Genomic DNA, 17,444 nt, shown 5'->3' with positions numbered 1-17,444 from the left:
TGTATGTATGTGTGTGTGTGTGTGTATGTATGTATCTATGTATCTATGTATGTATGTATCTATCTATCTATCTATCTATCTATTTAACCTTTTACATCTTGAAATCGAGCTCATTTCATTTTTTGCTTATGCCAGTGATGAAGCGAAAAACAAGAAGAAAATGTCTTAAATAAGGAAAGCGTTACAGGGGACTAGTTAAAATATTCCATTTTTAATGATTTCTGAAATACAAATATTAAAATAACTTCTCTGGAATTTAGGGTAATAAGGGAAGGTAATATTGAGTTTGGAATCATTTAGCAAAACTCTATGTTTTCGATAGAACGAAAGTTCTGAGAACTGCTCTGATGCCAATGCACTGTTTTTCTTAGCGAGAGTCTGAGAAACTGAATGTAGGAATACTCAATCCAATGGTACCTGAAAAAGACCTCGCATAAATGGGCAAAGTTTATTTCCTCTTCCTTGTGAGCTAATTCGCACCTGATCAAATATTTACTAACGTGTTCTGGACGGAGTTTCTTGTTATGCAGTGCAAACCAATCGCGTTAGACGACGTTCAGCCAATCGGCCTCTAGTTCTGTTGCTCAAATTGGCATAAATAGAGAAGCATAAGTGAGCTGATGTATCACTGGTACAGACATCCAAGTAAATCGGTAGCTCAGCAACAACGATGATTTCCTCCACTATTTCAGTTATCTTTTTTGTGATGGCTGCGCTCTCAACATCAGCAGGTAAAATCTTTCTTCACGGATCAATTAATTTCAGCCTTCACGGAGCAAAATGTCTGGCTTGATTTTCCTCTTCTCTCCAAACAGAAACGAGATCGGAAGAGTCGTTGGTGATGAGGGTCTTCAATCCAGATTATCATCCCTCAGACGATGAAATGTTGGCCATATTAAGGAAGGCAGACCTGGAAAGCCATGGCTACACAAAAGAAGTAACAACTGCACTGACAAGCAAGCCCAGCACCACCAACCCAACCTACGAGAAAAGGCACCTTTACTACAAGACTGTGGACTGCTCGCGGGCGCAAGAAGTTGTTCAAGAATTGGAAACTTTGTTGCCAGGTAACCGCAGTTCCTTTGCGCGATCAGCAAAGAAGAAAAATAAGAATTTTCATCAGGGGAGTTGGTATTGTTATAGACTTTGCATTTGCGCTTGAATGTTCAGACCTCTGAAGACGAGAGAATGGTTTGTTGAGCTTTGTAGGGGTGGGCTGATGTGTGCTAGAACCGTCTTTGTCGGATACCCTTGAGTCGTCATGATGACGTTTGCTGATATTGAGCTCCTTTCGCAACGTTATAGGATTTGTTTGTGGATCCGATGGGTGTACAGACTAAAGCAATTCCTGTAAGAGTTCAAAATAGCCGTTTATCGGATAAGCTGATGTTAGTCTTGTTGTGTGGACGCTCAAATTTGAAGCGGTATTTAACTGGTTTTTGGATACGACATCCTTTGCCATCTCTAACGAAAAAAAGGTTTGAAATGATGGAAATTAATTAAATTACATTAATTATTATGTAACGAGCGTTTTTTTTCCCCTTTTAGATGCATATGGAGTGACAATGAGCAATAAGGTTAACAGCGAGATCAAAGCGAGAAATCTGGCCAATATGAAGCGATGCAAAGTGGGACTGGAGGTCCATTTCAAGGAAGGGGTCGGATGCAAAGGCGGAAAAAATCGCTCTAAACGAAGTCCATGCATATTTTGCGGTGGCTGTGGATGGATTCGAGCTTCAACTAACTAGACACCAAGTGCCCGTGCGCGTCGTAAATTTCAGAATCGATGTACGGAAAGGCCTGGATATGAAATAAAACTTTAATAAACACTGATTTGTTTATATTTTTTATCTGTATGCAATTTACTCTTTCTTGCTCCATTATTTCCTACAGTGTAAGGCCGCCTGAGTGCCAAGGTTACATCAAGAAAAAATAGTGTCATGTCTTATCTCGATCATATAGACAATTTATTTAAAGACACTTGCTCACTTCGCCTTTTTCGTCGTTAAAGCTGGCGACAATCATACATGGCCTGTTTTTCTTTTTTCCAATATCCAGTGTACGCTTTTAGGACGGTTCATTTGGCGCCAAATGTAGTCATGTAGAGGGTCTTCTGAGTGAAGGACGTCGTTTTGCTGACATTTTAAGCATCTCTTTTTTGTCTTATGGAGCTATTAATTAGTAACAACAATGTCGAGGTGGACCGGAGAACTGCAGAAAACAATAGTTTTAATGTACAGTAAAAAAAAGCTATGCTCGTCCGAATCCTTTTGTGGTTCTCGTCCTAACAACGACGTAAAATCACGAAATTGGAGGCTATGTCGAGAACTTGGCCACCAAATGATGAATTTTTAAACTTCTCCTCAACTTTCATGGCGTTTATAGCTGCTTCAAAATTTACCACCCAAACAACAAATGATTACAACATGGGAGAGTTTGATAAGACGTTCTCTTGGCCGTCGTCGCCGCTGTCTGTTTTGAGCTCGCCATAAGTCATCCTCTTACTCCTCCAGCATGAAAATCCTTCCTATAAGTTGAAACAGGATTATTTTAAGCAGAATTGTCCAGTATTACCTTAATTGCCAGATGCCAAAGTTTAAGTTAATATATATTGACAAGTGGCTATCAAACAACGTTAATTAATGTCTCATCATCTCGACTAGCAATAATAGTAAAAGTACATGATGGTCGTAAAGAAAGGAATAGATTTTCAATCTCGGATATGAAATTTCATTTCTAGCTTTCTGATTGGCTCACTCAGTCTCGGTTATCAGCTCACATACCGTAATGGCCTTATATGCAAACTGATTGCAAGAAAACGTATCACACAGCAGTATAGAGATTCAAATGTAAAGCCTCATAGGGCAAAAACCATTGCTAAATGAATACTACAGGAACCGCCTAAAAGAGGCGTCCATTCAAATATGTACTCAAAATCGAGAGTAAAATTATGACAAAGGCAACAAAAACCAGACCACGTACAAGGGAGTCGGGTAGGCCTGTGAACCCTTTTTAACACTCAACCAAACTAGAGGCACAAAACAACGACCGCGACTATAACCGCCATCAACACCGTAACAAAAGACAGGGATGTTTAAAAAAGAATTTGCATTGTTTGCTGACAGCGTTTTAATGACTGACGTATTCAGTTAACATTTTGTACACGCCTTTTCTTTCTTTCAATTTTCTATCAATTTAGTGACAATTTTATACACGCGCTCGACTTTGCACTAGCTTGCGGTGTGTTAGTTATCACTCACAGCCAGCGCTTTCTTTGAACTTTCCTGACTAGGTGTCATTTTACCGCTCCAGCCAAAATTAGCCAGAGCACAATTTCAAAAGCCGCAGGAAGCCAGAAGGGAAGTGAATTTTTTTTTTCCAGCTAGCATCGGTATTCAAAGGGTCGACCACAGCAAGAAAAACGTTTCGGCAAAATTCCCAGCTAGAGCTTCTCATCTATTATTTAGTAACCAGCCAGTAAATTCTTAGCCTGAGGAGCGGATCCATTGGGTACTCCTGATAGCAGGCTTCAGCTGCAACCAATCTCGTGACACTCTAGCTAACATTTTGACCTCATTTCTAGCTAACGCAGCCTTCCTGATGCTCTCGCCCGCACGCAGTTCGTTGCATTAAGTAAGTTTCTCCCGCACACTTTCTTTTTCCTTTAATGTACGATCTACTAACTTTGTCACATCCATTGCTGAGAAACAGCGATTTGAATGTTCGTGGCTGTTTCTCAGCAATGGATACTCGCTGGACCTTGAAACTTGGTCAAGGAGAAGTAAATTTATCCGTGTGGCCATCGCCGGAGTTTGAGCGTGACTGATGCCGGAGAAGAGTGATTTTATCGGGGAGATGTGAGGTAAGCCAGAAATTACTTTCCAGCCTTTCCTTTATTTATGTACGAGTGACAACCCGGGAAGTTGAGAAGTCGCTTAAATAGCATTCAATCAGGCAAATAACCACACAAGAAGCGAGAAAGTCACCAGGACAAAAAGTACAGCTTTTTAATTGAGAACTTTAGCGTGTAAATATCTTTTTGAGTGTTTGTTTTTGGGATTCCCATACAAGTCCTTATAATTTTTTGCCCTCCGAGTCTGCAGCGCCTGTGAAAGAACAAAGTGCATTCATGTTTTGAGCTTTTTAGACACAGGTTCCTCTCTTCAGCCTTTTTGTGAATCGACGGCTGCTTCACTGAACACTGCAGTCCCCTGGCAACTTAATTGTGCTCTTTACTGTAATTCGTTATTACACGAAAAATGGCTCAATGAAGAGCAAAGCGGAAGGAAATGTTTCACTGAAGGAAGTAAGAGGCTGCCTTGGACGCAAATCAAAATATTTGACTTGTTGAAATGTGAATATTTAAATTTCTTAATTTCGACAGACATGAGCGGAAGTATTAAGGAGTGTCTTTGACATCCGCCAGTGCAAATGGTACGGCACCAAAGGTTTCAAACATTTGTTCAAGTACAAAAAAATTATTTCAGTTTCAGTTGATCACATCTTCTGACAACAGTTTGAACAGATCTTCTTCGTTTATCAGCTTCTGTGCAAAGTCCCCTATATACGAGAATTTAACTAAATAAATATATCAAAAGTGCCCTATGTAACTCTTCGTCGAAAAAATACAGTATCTACATACGGTGGGTAAAGAAATGAAAGAGGCGGCATTTGCCATAAGCCCTTTAAGAATTTTACAGATTTATGTTATAGGTTTGGAATACGAGAAACGCCATAAAACCTTAGGGACTTTGTATCCCTTTACCACGGACAATTTATTACAAAATTAGTTATAGTGGCGACATGCTATGGAACAAACTTCCGTGTAATGTGAAGCAAGCAGAGTCCCTGACGAAATTCAAATGTCTTCTTAAACAAGTACTCTAAGAGTTACAGGGGACTAGTTAAAATATTCCATTTTTATTGATTTCTGAAATACAAATATTAAAATAACTTCTCTGGAATTTAGGGTAATAAGGGAAGGTAATATTGAGTTTGGAATCATTTGGCAAAACTCTATGTTTTCGATAGAACGAAGGTTCGGAGAACTGCTCTGATGCCAATACACTGCTTTTCTTAGGGAGAGTCTGAGAAACTGAATGTAGGAATACTCAATCCAATGGTACCTGAAAAAGACCTCGCATAAATGGGCAAAGTTTATTTCCTCTTCCTTGTTAGCTAATTCGCACCTGATCAAATATTTACTAACGTGTTCTGGACGGAGTTTCTTGTTATGCAGTGCAAACCAATCGCGTTAGACGACGTTCAGCCAATCGGCCTCTAGTTCTGTTGCTCAAATTGGCATAAATAGAGAAGCATAAGTGAGCTGATGTATCACTGGTACAGACATCCAAGTAAATCGGTAGCTCAGCAACAACGATGATTTCCTCCACTATTTCAGTTATCTTTTTTGTGATGGCTGCGCTCTCAACATCAGCAGGTAAAATCTTTCTTCACGGATCAATTAATTTCAGCCTTCACGGAGCAAAATGTCTGGCTTGATTTTCCTCTTCTCTCCAAACAGAAACGAGATCGGAAGAGTCGTTGGTGATGAGGGTCTTCAATCCAGATTATCATCCCTCAGACGATGAAATGTTGGCCATATTAAGGAAGGCAGACCTGGAAAGCCATGGCTACACAAAAGAAGTAACAACTGCACTGACAAGCAAGCCCAGCACCACCAACCCAACCTACGAGAAAAGGCACCTTTACTACAAGACTGTGGACTGCTCGCGGGCGCAAGAAGTTGTTCAAGAATTGGAAACTTTGTTGCCAGGTAACCGCAGTTCCTTTGCGCGATCAACAAAGAAGAAAAATAAGAATTTTCATCAGGGGAGTTGGTATTGTTATAGACTTTGCATTTGTGCTTGAATATGCAGACCTCTGAAGACGAGAGAATGGTTTGTTGAGCTTTGTAGGGGTGGGCTGATGTGTGCTAGAACCGTCTTTGTCGGATACCCTTGAGTCATCACGATGACGTTTGCTGATATTGAGTTCCTTTCGCAATGTTATAGGATTTGTTTGTGGATCTGATGGGTGTTCAAAATAGCCGTTTATCGGATGAGCTTATGTTAGTCTTGTTGTGTGGACGCTCAAATTTGAAGCGATATTTAACTGGTTTTTGGATACGACATCCTTTGTCTTCTCGAATGGAAAAAAGGTTGATTTTGCAAAGGGTTGAAATAATGGAATTTAATTAAATTTCATTAATTATTATGTAATGAGCGTTTTTTCCCTTTTAGATGTATATGGAGTGACAATGAGCAGTAAGGTTAACAGCGAGATCAAAGCGAGAAATCTGGCCAATATGAAGCGATGCAAAGTGGGACTGGAGGTCCATTTCAAGGAAGGGGTCGGATGCAAAGGCGGAAGAAATCGCTCTAAACGAAGTCCATGCATATTTTGCGGTGGCTGTGGATGGATTCGAGCTTCAACTAACTAGACACCAAGTGCCCGTGCGGGTCGTAAATTTCAGAATCGATGTACGGAAAGGCCTGGATATGAAATAAAACTTTAATAAACACTGATTAGTTTATATTTTTTATCTGTATGCAATTTACTCTTTCTTGCTCCCTTATTCCCTACAGTGTAAGGCCGCCTGAGTGCCAAGGTCATATCAAGAGAAAATAGCTTTATGTCTTATCTCGATCATATAGACAATTTATTTAAAGTGCCCCTGTGACCAAAAAATCAATTCATATTTTTCTTTGGATTTCAAAACTATGTTAACAAAACACTAAGTGACCCACGTTTTAAGCCTTGATTTCAAAAAGACACTTCTTCATTTTAACTGTAATTTTCCTATTTAATGGTCCGCCATTACTAACATTATGTTCTTGAGAGAGCTGGATCGAGTAGAAAATGACGTCAAAGGCTCACTAGTTTAAGAATGCAATACGTGTGTACGCCGCAGAATTAATATGCAGCAAAGGGGTTTAGGGCTTTCAGACTTTTAAACTCACGCTTTGCATATATAATAAACTGCGTTCACACGCTGAAATTTAAGCTAGTGAGCCTCTGACGTCACTTTTCCCTGGATCCAACCGTCTGAGGTCCAATCGGTCAGTTTTGAACGTGAGTAATGGCGGACCGTGAAATCCAAAACTTACACTCAAGGTAAACGGCCTTTGGATAAAAATCAAAGCTCAAAATTTTGTCAGTCAGGTGTTAAGCAAACACACTTTCAAAATCTGAAGGAAAAAAGGAAGTGGCTTTTTTTATCACAGGGGCACTTTAAAGACACTTGCTCTCTTCTTTTTTTTCCTAGTCAAAGCTGGCGACAATCATGCATGGCCTGTTTTGTTTTTTTCCAATATCCAGTGTACGCTTTTAGGACGGTTCATTTGGCGCCAAATGTAGTCATGTAGAGGGTCTTCTGAGTGAAGGACGTCGTTTTGCTGACATCTTAAATTAAGCATCTCGTTTTTGTCTTATGGAGCTATTAGTAACAAAAATGTCGAGGTGGACCGGAGAACTGCAGAAAACAATAGTGTTAATGTACAGTAAAAAAAAGCTCTGCTCGTCCGAATCCTTTTGTGGTTCTCGTCCTAAAAACGACGTAAAATCACGAAATTGGAGGCTATGTCGAGGACTTGGCCACCAAATGATGAATTTTTAAACTTCTCCTCAACTTTCATGGCGTTTATAGCTGCTTCAAAATTTACCACCCAAACAACAAATGATTACTAAATGGGAGACTTTGAGAAGACGTTCTCTTGGCCGTCGTCGCCGCTGTGTCTGTTTTGAGCTCGCCATAAGTCATCCTCTTACTCCTGCAGCATGAAAATCCTTCCTATAAGTTGAAACAAGATTATTTTAAGCAGAATTGTCCAGTATTACCTTAATTACCAGATGCCAAAGTTTAAGTTAATATATATTGACAAGTGGCTATCAAACAACGTTAATTAATGTCTCATCATCTCGACTAGCAATAATAGTAAAAGTACATGGTGGTTGTAAAGAAAAGAATAGACGGTTTAACCAAATTTTCAATCTCGGATATGAAATTTCATTTCTAGCTTTCTGATTGGCTCACTCAGTCTCGGTTATCAGCTCACATACCGTAATGGCCTTATATGCAAACTGATTGCGGCGGTCGTTTTGTAAAAACTGAGACAACATCCTGTCGTTCTATAAGCAAAACGCTTCAGAATTTAATGAAAATTGCATGATACAGTTATTCCATTAGCGCTTATTGCATATGAGACTAGTTATAGCCAACTCGACGCTACGCACCTCGTTGATCATTCACATTTTGATGTAAGCTTATTTCATTGAAACACGCCAGCTTGGCTTGGAACAAGAATCGTCAAAATACGGCAATGCAAACAAGAAAGGACGAACTTCAAACAAGATCCGCTCCAACACTTAAATAACGTTTAGGTGCTTTAAACAAACTTCTGAAAACACAAGCTAAACAAAACTTCTTCAGGAGGTGGACGGCAAAAAAGCTAATGGACCTGATGGAATTCCGTCGGCTACATATAAAGGAAGCTGCTGCTGAATTAGCTCCTTTTCTACAGTTTTTGTTTACGCATGCGCTCCTCACAGGCTCGGTTCCCCAGGCCTCGCTCAAAGTGACTATTGTACCAAAACACAGGAAAGGCAGCAGAAGTCAAGAAGCAAATTATCGCCCGGTCTCTCTTACGTCTGTGCCCTGTGAAATCATGGAACACATCATCTTCCACGAAATCATGACCCACCTTGAATTAAATCAAGTGTTAGTTAATTACCAACAAGGCTTTCGAAAAAAAATTTCATGTGAAACTCAGATAATCTCCACAGTAGAAGAAATAGCTCCCTCCCTTGATAAAGGTGAGCAAACAGACTTAATAATCATGGATTTTTCAAAAACTTTCGATTCAGTTCTGCACCAGCACCTCTTGATGAAACTGTTACTATGGTATACGTGGTGCCCTTAACACCTGGCTAACACAATGGTTGAGGGGTACACCTTCCCGGAAGTTCCAGTTCTATCATGAGTCCCCAAAGGACAGTCTTCGGTCCCCTATTGTTTGTCTTATTTATTAATGACCTAGGAGAAAATTGTACCTCAAGGATGCATTTGTTCGCCAATGATACTTTGATTTACAGCACTATTGAGTCTTACAATGATGCCGGCAAACTGCAGTCTGATCTAACAGCACTTCAAGAATGGGCCCAAATTTAACCCCAGGAAGTGCTACGTCCTAAGAGTATCGAGGAAGCGGAATTCTGTTAACTCTAACTACATCCTTATGGGAAAAGTGTTGAATTCAGTAACCTATCACCCCTATCTGGGTTTAGAATTGTCCAGAAATCTCGACTGGAGCCACCATGTAAATAATAAAGTCATGAAAGCCAATAGATCACTCGGATTTCTCCTGCGAAACCTGAGAAGTTGCCGCAAGGGAGTGAAAGAGGCAGCTCACATAGCCCTTGTGCGAGCCCACAATTCTATTAAGCCCAAATTCTATTAAGGTTATCATTATTCTTAACTTATTTTAGTTTATTTAGTTAGACGTCTTGCGTGATGGCTTTCCTTTGCAAGACTAAGACGTTTTGAATGAAGTTTGAATACATAGAGGAACAGGGGTTTTCAGTAACCCTTTTTGTGGTGGCTGTGCTCTCAACATCAGCAGGTAAAGTTTTTCTTTAAAGATCAATTAATTTCATTCAACGAACAAAATGTCTGAGTTAACGTCTTCCCTTCAAACAGAAAAGAGGTCAGACGAATCGTTGGTAATGAGGGTCTTTAATCCAGAGTATCATCCCTCGGACGATGAAATGTTGCAGTGTTAAAGAAGGCAGACCTGGAAAGCCATGGCTACACAAAAGAACAACTGCATTGACAAGCAAGCCCAGCACCACCAACCCTACGTCCAAGAAAAGGCACCTTTACTACAAGACTGTGGACTGCTCGCGGGCGCAAGAAGTTGTTCAAGAATTGGAAACTTTGTTGCCAGGTAAGAGCATTTTATTTCAATGGTCAGTAAAGAGGATCTAGGGAGGTAGTATCGTTGTATCGTTTACGTTTGTTTTTCTAACATTGTTAAAGCTCTGAGGACTAGACAATGGTTTATTTGGGGAATTTAAGGGCACAGGTGTATAGTCGTACACGTTGTCGTATACACCATAGTCAGCGAGGTCGTATTTTTTGCCTATAGCTGAAGACGAGTTCAATTTTTACAAGCTTCTTTAATGATGGCCCTTGGCTCACATGGGGATCCTTCGACAATTTTACAGGTCTTGTTTTTCTCACTGCTGGGTGTATAGAGTATATTCTCTAAGAATTCATAGTTGTTCTTTTTTAAATTTAACGCATGTTCGTTTTATTGTATGGACGTTCGAATTTGAAGCCATATGTTATTCTTGGGATGCACTATCCCTCGCTCTCTTGGACAAAGGTAGTTTGCTTTTAAAACGGCTTGAAATTACGGAAATTAAAATGTATTAGTTAAAATTTAACAAGTTTTTTTTCCCTTTAGATCCATATGGATTGACGCAGAGCAATAAGGTCTACAATGAGATCAAGGCAAGAAATCTGGCCAATATGAAGACATGCAGTGTGGGACTGGAGGTCCATTTCAACGATGAAGGCGGGTGCAAAGTCGGAAAAAATCGCTCTAAATTGTATTGGAGATGCTGGCGCTGTAATTGGATACGAGCTTCAACTAACTAGACAGGAAGTGTGCAACGCCAATTTCAGCAATGTTTGGGAAGGGTTGCTTTAGAATAAAACTTGAAGAAACAATTGTTTGTAGATATTTTTGTTTTTCTACTTGCACTTAATTCATTCCTTGCTGCCTTACTCGCTACTGTGCAAAGGCACTAAGTGCTACGGTCATATAAAGAATGAAGTTTCGATAGTTACCGTCTTGGCTGAACAAACAAAGTTTTGAATAGCGAAACACGAGGTCCTTGACAATCACGAGACTGTGACTTCATAATAATTAACAGTGTCAATTTTAACACTCCATCTCATTGTAATTGAAAAGTTTAAGATGGCGGCTTGTGTGAAACACCAGTCCGTTCGGGCAGTTCAGTGAATTGGCTCTTTGGGAGACCTTTTGTAAGCAAATCGGTACAGTGTCTTGACATTTGCAGACTAACCCTGAATCACAATTATTGAAAGCTAACCGTTTTAAAACGGGTTCTTAGACTTGAACAATGTTTATCAGCGCTATTTGACATGGGTGCTTAGACTTAAATAATGTTTATCAGTGCTATTTGTAGGCAGTCTGCAGTCTGCAGGCTGCAAATGTCAGACACCTATATCGGCAAGCATTTCACCTGTGGGGCAGTAATCTATATAGGTTGTTCCTTTGTTGACCTGGTCTCGTACAAAATGAGACTTAAATTTCTACGTGCTTCGCCCTTCCATGAAACTATATACCTCTTACTAACCGAGTTCGAGGTCCGTACTGTAAGTTACGGACCGAGTTTTTTCCCGTTGATTTATGGCCCAAGCGCGAAGCGCGAATATTTATTATATCTCTGAGGTTAACCGGCGCGCGGGCAAGGAAACTAGTCAAAGTGAAGCGGAAGGTTCAACTGCCACAAAGAATGCCGTGCCAAAATCCCAAAAACTAAATCTTCTTGGCTGTTAAGTTTGAAATAGTTGCTTGCAAGATTCAAACAGTTTTTAGTACAAGTTTATGCAACAGAAATGACATGAAAAACTTGCTAGATGATGTTTTGTCGAAATTTTAAATTTAGCGGGCTGTACAGCGGGCCGTACTGTAGAATACGGCCCGATAATTTAGCCAATTACAACGCGCGTACTATCTGAGAGATATAATAAAGGTTCTTACACATGGAGATTGCAGACTGGTTATCCTTATAAAGTGTCAGTGTTGACCGTCAGTCAGCAAGAAGCTGTTTGATCGATAAATCCTCGCAGACGGAGCTACAAACTGATCTTCAAAAGTTACACGAGTTTGCTTCTTACTTCTCCAGCCGACTGAAGCGCCGTTGATCAGAAAAATGTGGCCTTTCGGTCATTTGTGTCACCAGCCCAATCAGCATCACAAAACAGGAGTACCCAACGACACATTTTTCAGAATTCATCTGTTAGTAACCAAAACGTTTGCTTAGTAGCTGCGAAGACGTTTTCGGTTAATATTTAACTCTCGTGGAAAAAAAGAATGCGTTTTCATTGCCTGCACGCTATAAATGTACTACTTAAGGCCAGCCTGAATTCATGTTACTCATCGTTTTCCCAGCCAGAGAGCAGATTCTGCGTCGATTTTCCCGGCATTTTTTTTTTTTTTTTTGCTTCCCGGGATTGTTTTCAACTTTATCGAACATATAACATGACAGATGGTGAGAAACATGCAATGTGAACTTCATTCAATAACTTCACGCTAACATATATTTGTCGCAACATATCTAACTTACCGCTGTACTTAGGTATGCGTAGCTCACCCAGGAAAATATCTGTACATGTGTTTGGATGGAATAAATTAGTTGTCTCTTATAAAATGATGTATGTCGCTGAATGGTGTAATTTGAGGTTTTGGTATTAAGGCACCACGACCCCCTTTTTCCAGCTGATAAGCTTGAGTAATGATGTAAGGTGGCGCAAACCGGTTTCAACAATTTGGAGGGAATGCCTTATTAGAAGGATTAACTCCACAACATTGTTTCACATGACGGCAATGTCATGATACCATAAGAAACACCAATAAAGGCTTAACAAGCTGCACTCATTAATGTGACGTGATAGGTTACCATGGCAATAAAGAGCCATCTAAAAGCACCCTATATTTAGTCTGCAAGCGTGTATATCTCACCAACGAACTCGGTAACCCCCATTCTTTATTGCAGAAAAGTAATTAGTAAGCTAAGATGAAACGCTCTGAAAAGTTTCAAAAAAATTATCCGGAGCGGATTCAGAGCCACCTTAGCATTTTCTATTTGTAAAAGTGGCTATGAATTAGCTCCAGAGAATTTTTTGAAACTTTGCAGAGAGTTTTATCTTAGTTTGCTAATCACTCTCTAGTAAAAAAAAAATTGAATCACCGATTTTGTTTTTGAGATATACACGCTTAAAGACAAAATATATAGAGGATATTACATGGCCGCGCGGAGATACGAAATTTTTACCACAATTGCCTGTAATCTCGCAATCTGATTGGCTAATTTGCCTTTGTCGATGAGAGTCTAGACAGCGCTGTACACGTCATGCTCGCGCCATTTTGTCACGCAGTGTAATAGCCAATCAGGAACGCTCAAATAGAGTATCATAAATAAAAAGTAAAATACTACCATGGTACTATATTGTCTTGAAAAAATAATAATAAAATATTCAACTTAAAATCAGACTCAGTAAAAATCATTGTCCGCTGTAAGCCTGTAAAAATAAATGTCTCTTAAGTTTCTGTTTAAATGTTTCCGCCGATTGCGAATCTTTTATTGACTGTGGAAGGTCGTTCCAAAGTACTGCTGCAGCCAACACAAAAGACCGACCACCACATGACTTAAGATTGAACACAAGTTTCGTTAAAAGATTTTTGGTAGATGAGCGCAGTGATCTTGAGGGTTTATAGGGTGTAAGAAGGTCAGTTATATAATTTGGAGCTTGTTTGTTGAGTGCTTTAAATGTGATTAAAAGAATTTTAAATTTAATCCGCTGTTCAATAGGTAGCCAATGGAGTTCCTTGAGGAGAGGTGTTATGTGATCATATTTGTTGATTTTAAACACTATTCTCGCAGCGCAGTTTAATACTCGTTGGAGCCGCAGCAATAAATATTTAGGAACACCATACAGCAATGAGTTACAGTAGTCGACCTTTGATGTAATGAAAGCATGTACCAGGGATTTCGTAGTTTCCATGTTAAGAAACTTCCTTATCATGGATATATTGCGTAAGTGAAAAAATGCAGATTTACACACTGCTGTTACGTGCGGGGCCATGGACAGAGATTCATCAAGTGTGACACCAATGTCCTTTGCTGTTGAGGAACAGTTAGCCACCTCATCCACAATTGTCAAATCATGAATGTTTGGTCTTGGACGATAACGAGATGAAAATACCAGCACCTCTGTTTTTTCTTGGTTTAGCTTGAGTTGATTTTGTACCATCCAAAGGTCAATATCACGAACACAGACCTCCATCCTGCGGTTCTTGCTCAGTTCCATGTCATTTGTACAGCATGTTTTAAACGATATGTACAGCTGCATGTCATCGGCATAGAGATGGAAATTCATTTGATGATGCTTGGCGATGACACCCAAGTGTATAGAGAATACAATATCGGTCCCAGTACTGAACCCTGAGGAACACCTTGAGTGAGACGTAATGAATGCGATAAGGTGTCCTTAACTTTCACATATTGCGTGCGGTCAGACAAATACGAGACAAACCAGTCAAGCGCCCTATTACGAATCCCAAAACGAGTAGATAGCCTCCGTCTTCAAATCCTGTGGTCTACAGTATCAAATGCCACAGATAGATCAAGCAGAACGAGGATGACTGAGTGACCACTGTCAATGGCGGTAACAATGTCATTATGAACTTTAATAAGCGCGGTCTCCGTACTGTGAGATTTCTTGTATGCCGATTGTAGAGGTTCATAAAGATGATTATCTTCCAGATAGCTGGTTAGCTGAAGGGCCACAGCTTTCTCGATTACTTTGGAGAGAAAGCTCAAATTAGATGAGAGTAAATAAAGGTGAACGAAGGTAGATGAAGATAAATGAATGTTAATGCGTGAAAGTATATGAACGTGAACGAAGGTATATGAAGGCAAGTAAGGTAGATGAAGGTAGATGAACGTGAATGAAGGTAAATGAAGGTAGATGAAGGTAGATGAACGTGAATGAAGGTATATTAAGGTGAATGAAGGTTGGCGATTGAAGGTAGATGAACGTCGAAGGGGGTAAATAAAGGTAAATGAAAGTAGATGAAGGTTAATGAAGATAGATGAAAGTAAATAAACGTGAATGAGGGTAGATGAACTTGAATAACGGTATATTAAGGCAAATGAACGTGAATGAAGGTAGATGAACTTGAATGACGGTATATGAACGTGAATGGCGGTAGATGAAAGTAAATGAAGGTGAATGAGGGTAATTTAAGATAGATGGTAGTAGATGAACGTGAATGAAGGTAAATGTAAGTTAATGAAGGTAAATGCAGGGGCACCCAACGACCAATTTGTTGTAAAATGTATTATTATACCCCAGTTAATGAAAATAAATGTTATTAAGGCATTTTCAGGTGTTTTTCAGTGTTGCTGGGAGAACATTATCTGTTCCTTTTTCCCAGCAAGACACACAAGAAATTTCCCAGCCAGCTAGATAAAATTGGTTGGTTTCCCAGCCAGCTGATCAAATTAATTTTCCAGCCAGGAATTCCGCGCGCTTTCAAATCCCTCGATCCAAAACGACCGAACAAAAGGGACAAAACCGGGACAAAACAGTTTTTTTCCGCATGCGCAATCACTCTGACCAGCCATCGTTTGTTTGTGACTATTCTCTGGGAGAGGGATGGGGTTCTTTTTTTTTTTTTTTTTTTAGTCGTCCTGATTCGTCAGAGTTTCTACAGCCAGCTCGGGTTGAAATGCTAGAAAAAGTCAGTAATTCCCAGGCAAAACCTCTATCAATAACAAAATTTCACAGCCAGCTCATCGAAACACCTGTATTTTTGCCAGCCAGCAAGATTCCTCTGGGGAACAGATAATGTGAGGAACAGATTCGTTGGGTGCTCCTGTAAATGGTCGTGAATAAAGGTAGATGAAGGTAATATGTGAACGTGATTAAAGGTAGATGGAGATAGATGAAGGTAAATAAACGTGAATGGAGTTAGATGACCGTGAATGACGGTATATTAAGGAAAATGAATGTAAATGAAGGTATATGAAGGTAGATGAATGTGAATGCGGGTTGATGACCATTAATGAAGGTAGATGAAAGTAGATGAATGTGAATGAAGGAAGATGAAGGTAGATGAAGGTAAATGAAGGTAGAGGAAGGTATATAAACGTAAATGAAGGTAGATGGAGGTGAATGAAGGCGAGTCAAGGTAGATGAAGGTAAATGAAGGCGAATGAATGTAAATGAACACCAATGAAGGTATATTAAGGTAAATGAACGTGATTGAAGGTAGATGGTAATTGAACGTGAATGAAGGTATATTTAGGTAAATGAACGTGATTGAAGGTAGATGAAGGTAAATAATGAAGGTATATGAGGGTAAATGATGAAGATGATTGAAGGTGCCTGAAAGTATATGAGGGTTAAGGAATATGATTGAAGGTAAATGATTGTAAATGATCAGGAGTGAACGTATATTAATACGGATGATGATAATTTTTTATAAATGGACGTAAATAGATATAGATGAAGGTAACTTAATATGGATGACTGAATATTGGGAAATTACGTAGTTGGAGACTCGTTGTGGGTATTTGCATGAGATGTTTGCCTCTCACTCTCTCAAGGTACCCAGGTCTATAAATCGGCACCGGCAAATTTAATGCTGGGGGTAGCCCTGCGATGGACTGGCATCCCATCCAGGGGGGAGTAACTAAAGATGTTAAAGACACGGCAATGAACTTGTACATGTTCATTGCCGTGACGGTCTGCTCCCGTCTGACCTTGTAGCTCAGTCGGTAGAGAAGCGGTGATCTATCCCCAAGATCGTGGGTTCAATTCCCGCCCTGGTCTGAGTGTTTTCTCTTTCCTTGTGTGGGCCCATTTCCATCAGTAGGCCTAACGCTCAAATGGTTCATATGGGGTAGAAAACTAGCACTTCACATTGCACTCTAATCAGTTAAGTCTGTTGAAATATAAGTGCTACACGGCCAATATAATAAATACTTTGCAGATTTGTATCATACTCAAAACAACCAACAGTAGTTGTATTTTTTTTTTTTCGAAAGTACTGCAACCATGTCAACTTATCTAGTTGACAATAATACCATAATAGAAATTGCACACTTTTTATCTCCAACAACAATGTAGATGTCAACGTGTTTTTCAATAATATGGAAAGTACTGCTGTAATTTTGAACGGCCGTAACTTTAACAGGAATATACAATAATTAAGTTGAATAAAATCAGTGCCATGTAAAAAAATCGCCGAAGCGTTTCAGACTTTTCAGTGTGGAACATGTAACAGGGAATCAAACTCTCTCGCACGTGAAATTTGTTTCACTTGCAGAATTTTTATTTTGCAAGATACAGTCATGAATTACAAGTCAAATTGATCGTTTAATAGTGTACTTTGCAGACAACATATTTTCTTTGAAAATTAAATTAATTGTTCACGACTCAATGACACGTATGCCGGTCTAGTTTTGAGATCGTTCACTCAATACAGAACACGATGGTTCGAAAATAAATATTAAAGAACACTCAAAGCCAAGGGTAAGAGGGTAAAGGGTAAAGAGTAAAGGGTGAAGGGCTAGTATTTTAATTTCTTCAATTTTCAACAACCTGGCCCGTGACTTCAGAATTA

The 17,444-nt window shown here is 39.6% G+C and overlaps 3 protein-coding genes and 1 pseudogene across 3 annotated transcripts; 3 read left to right on the top strand and 1 right to left on the bottom strand.

Annotated features, from left to right (window-relative positions):
• The first annotated feature begins 577 nt into the window (after positions 1–577).
• LOC137990818 (uncharacterized) lies at positions 578–1,833 on the top strand. Its single transcript, XM_068835924.1, has 3 exons — positions 578–731; positions 816–1,067; positions 1,549–1,833. The coding sequence occupies exons 1-3, from the start codon at positions 671–673 to the stop codon at positions 1,746–1,748; spliced, it is 513 nt and encodes a 170-aa protein (XP_068692025.1). The 5' UTR covers positions 578–670; the 3' UTR covers positions 1,749–1,833.
• Positions 1,834–5,286: 3,453 nt separating this feature from the next.
• On the top strand, positions 5,287–6,527 carry LOC137990817 (uncharacterized). The gene is made up of 3 exons (XM_068835923.1): positions 5,287–5,440; positions 5,525–5,776; positions 6,243–6,527. Exons 1-3 carry the CDS (start codon positions 5,380–5,382, stop codon positions 6,440–6,442), a joined length of 513 nt encoding a protein of 170 aa, XP_068692024.1. The 5' UTR covers positions 5,287–5,379; the 3' UTR covers positions 6,443–6,527.
• A 3,139-nt stretch (positions 6,528–9,666) lies between these two features.
• LOC137991707 (uncharacterized) lies at positions 9,667–10,660 on the top strand (annotated as a pseudogene).
• Positions 10,661–13,315: 2,655 nt separating this feature from the next.
• Positions 13,316–14,164, bottom strand: LOC137991706 (uncharacterized). The gene has a single exon (XM_068836743.1). It carries the CDS (start codon positions 14,162–14,164, stop codon positions 13,316–13,318), a length of 849 nt encoding a protein of 282 aa, XP_068692844.1.
• Positions 14,165–17,444: the final 3,280 nt, after the last annotated feature.

This window comes from Montipora foliosa, chromosome 2 (genome assembly GCF_036669935.1).
Source record: "Montipora foliosa isolate CH-2021 chromosome 2, ASM3666993v2, whole genome shotgun sequence".
NCBI lineage: Eukaryota > Metazoa > Cnidaria > Anthozoa > Scleractinia > Acroporidae > Montipora > Montipora foliosa.
This window is presented reverse-complemented; position numbering and strand designations above follow the sequence as displayed.

Excerpts from the sequence above, each read along its gene's own strand:
- LOC137990818 (XM_068835924.1), top strand. The coding sequence starts at position 671 with ATGATTTCCTCCACTATTTCAGTTATCTTTTTTGTGATGGCTGCGCTC. Across the intron at positions 732-815 it reads TGCGCTCTCAACATCAGCAG|AAACGAGATCGGAAGAGTCG; the intron begins GTAAAATCTTTC and ends CTCTCCAAACAG. Across the intron at positions 1,068-1,548 it reads ATTGGAAACTTTGTTGCCAG|ATGCATATGGAGTGACAATG; the intron begins GTAACCGCAGTT and ends TTCCCCTTTTAG.
- LOC137990817 (XM_068835923.1), top strand. The coding sequence starts at position 5,380 with ATGATTTCCTCCACTATTTCAGTTATCTTTTTTGTGATGGCTGCGCTC. Across the intron at positions 5,441-5,524 it reads TGCGCTCTCAACATCAGCAG|AAACGAGATCGGAAGAGTCG; the intron begins GTAAAATCTTTC and ends CTCTCCAAACAG. Across the intron at positions 5,777-6,242 it reads ATTGGAAACTTTGTTGCCAG|ATGTATATGGAGTGACAATG; the intron begins GTAACCGCAGTT and ends TTTCCCTTTTAG.
- LOC137991706 (XM_068836743.1), bottom strand. The coding sequence starts at position 14,164 with ATGCAGCTGTACATATCGTTTAAAACATGCTGTACAAATGACATGGAA.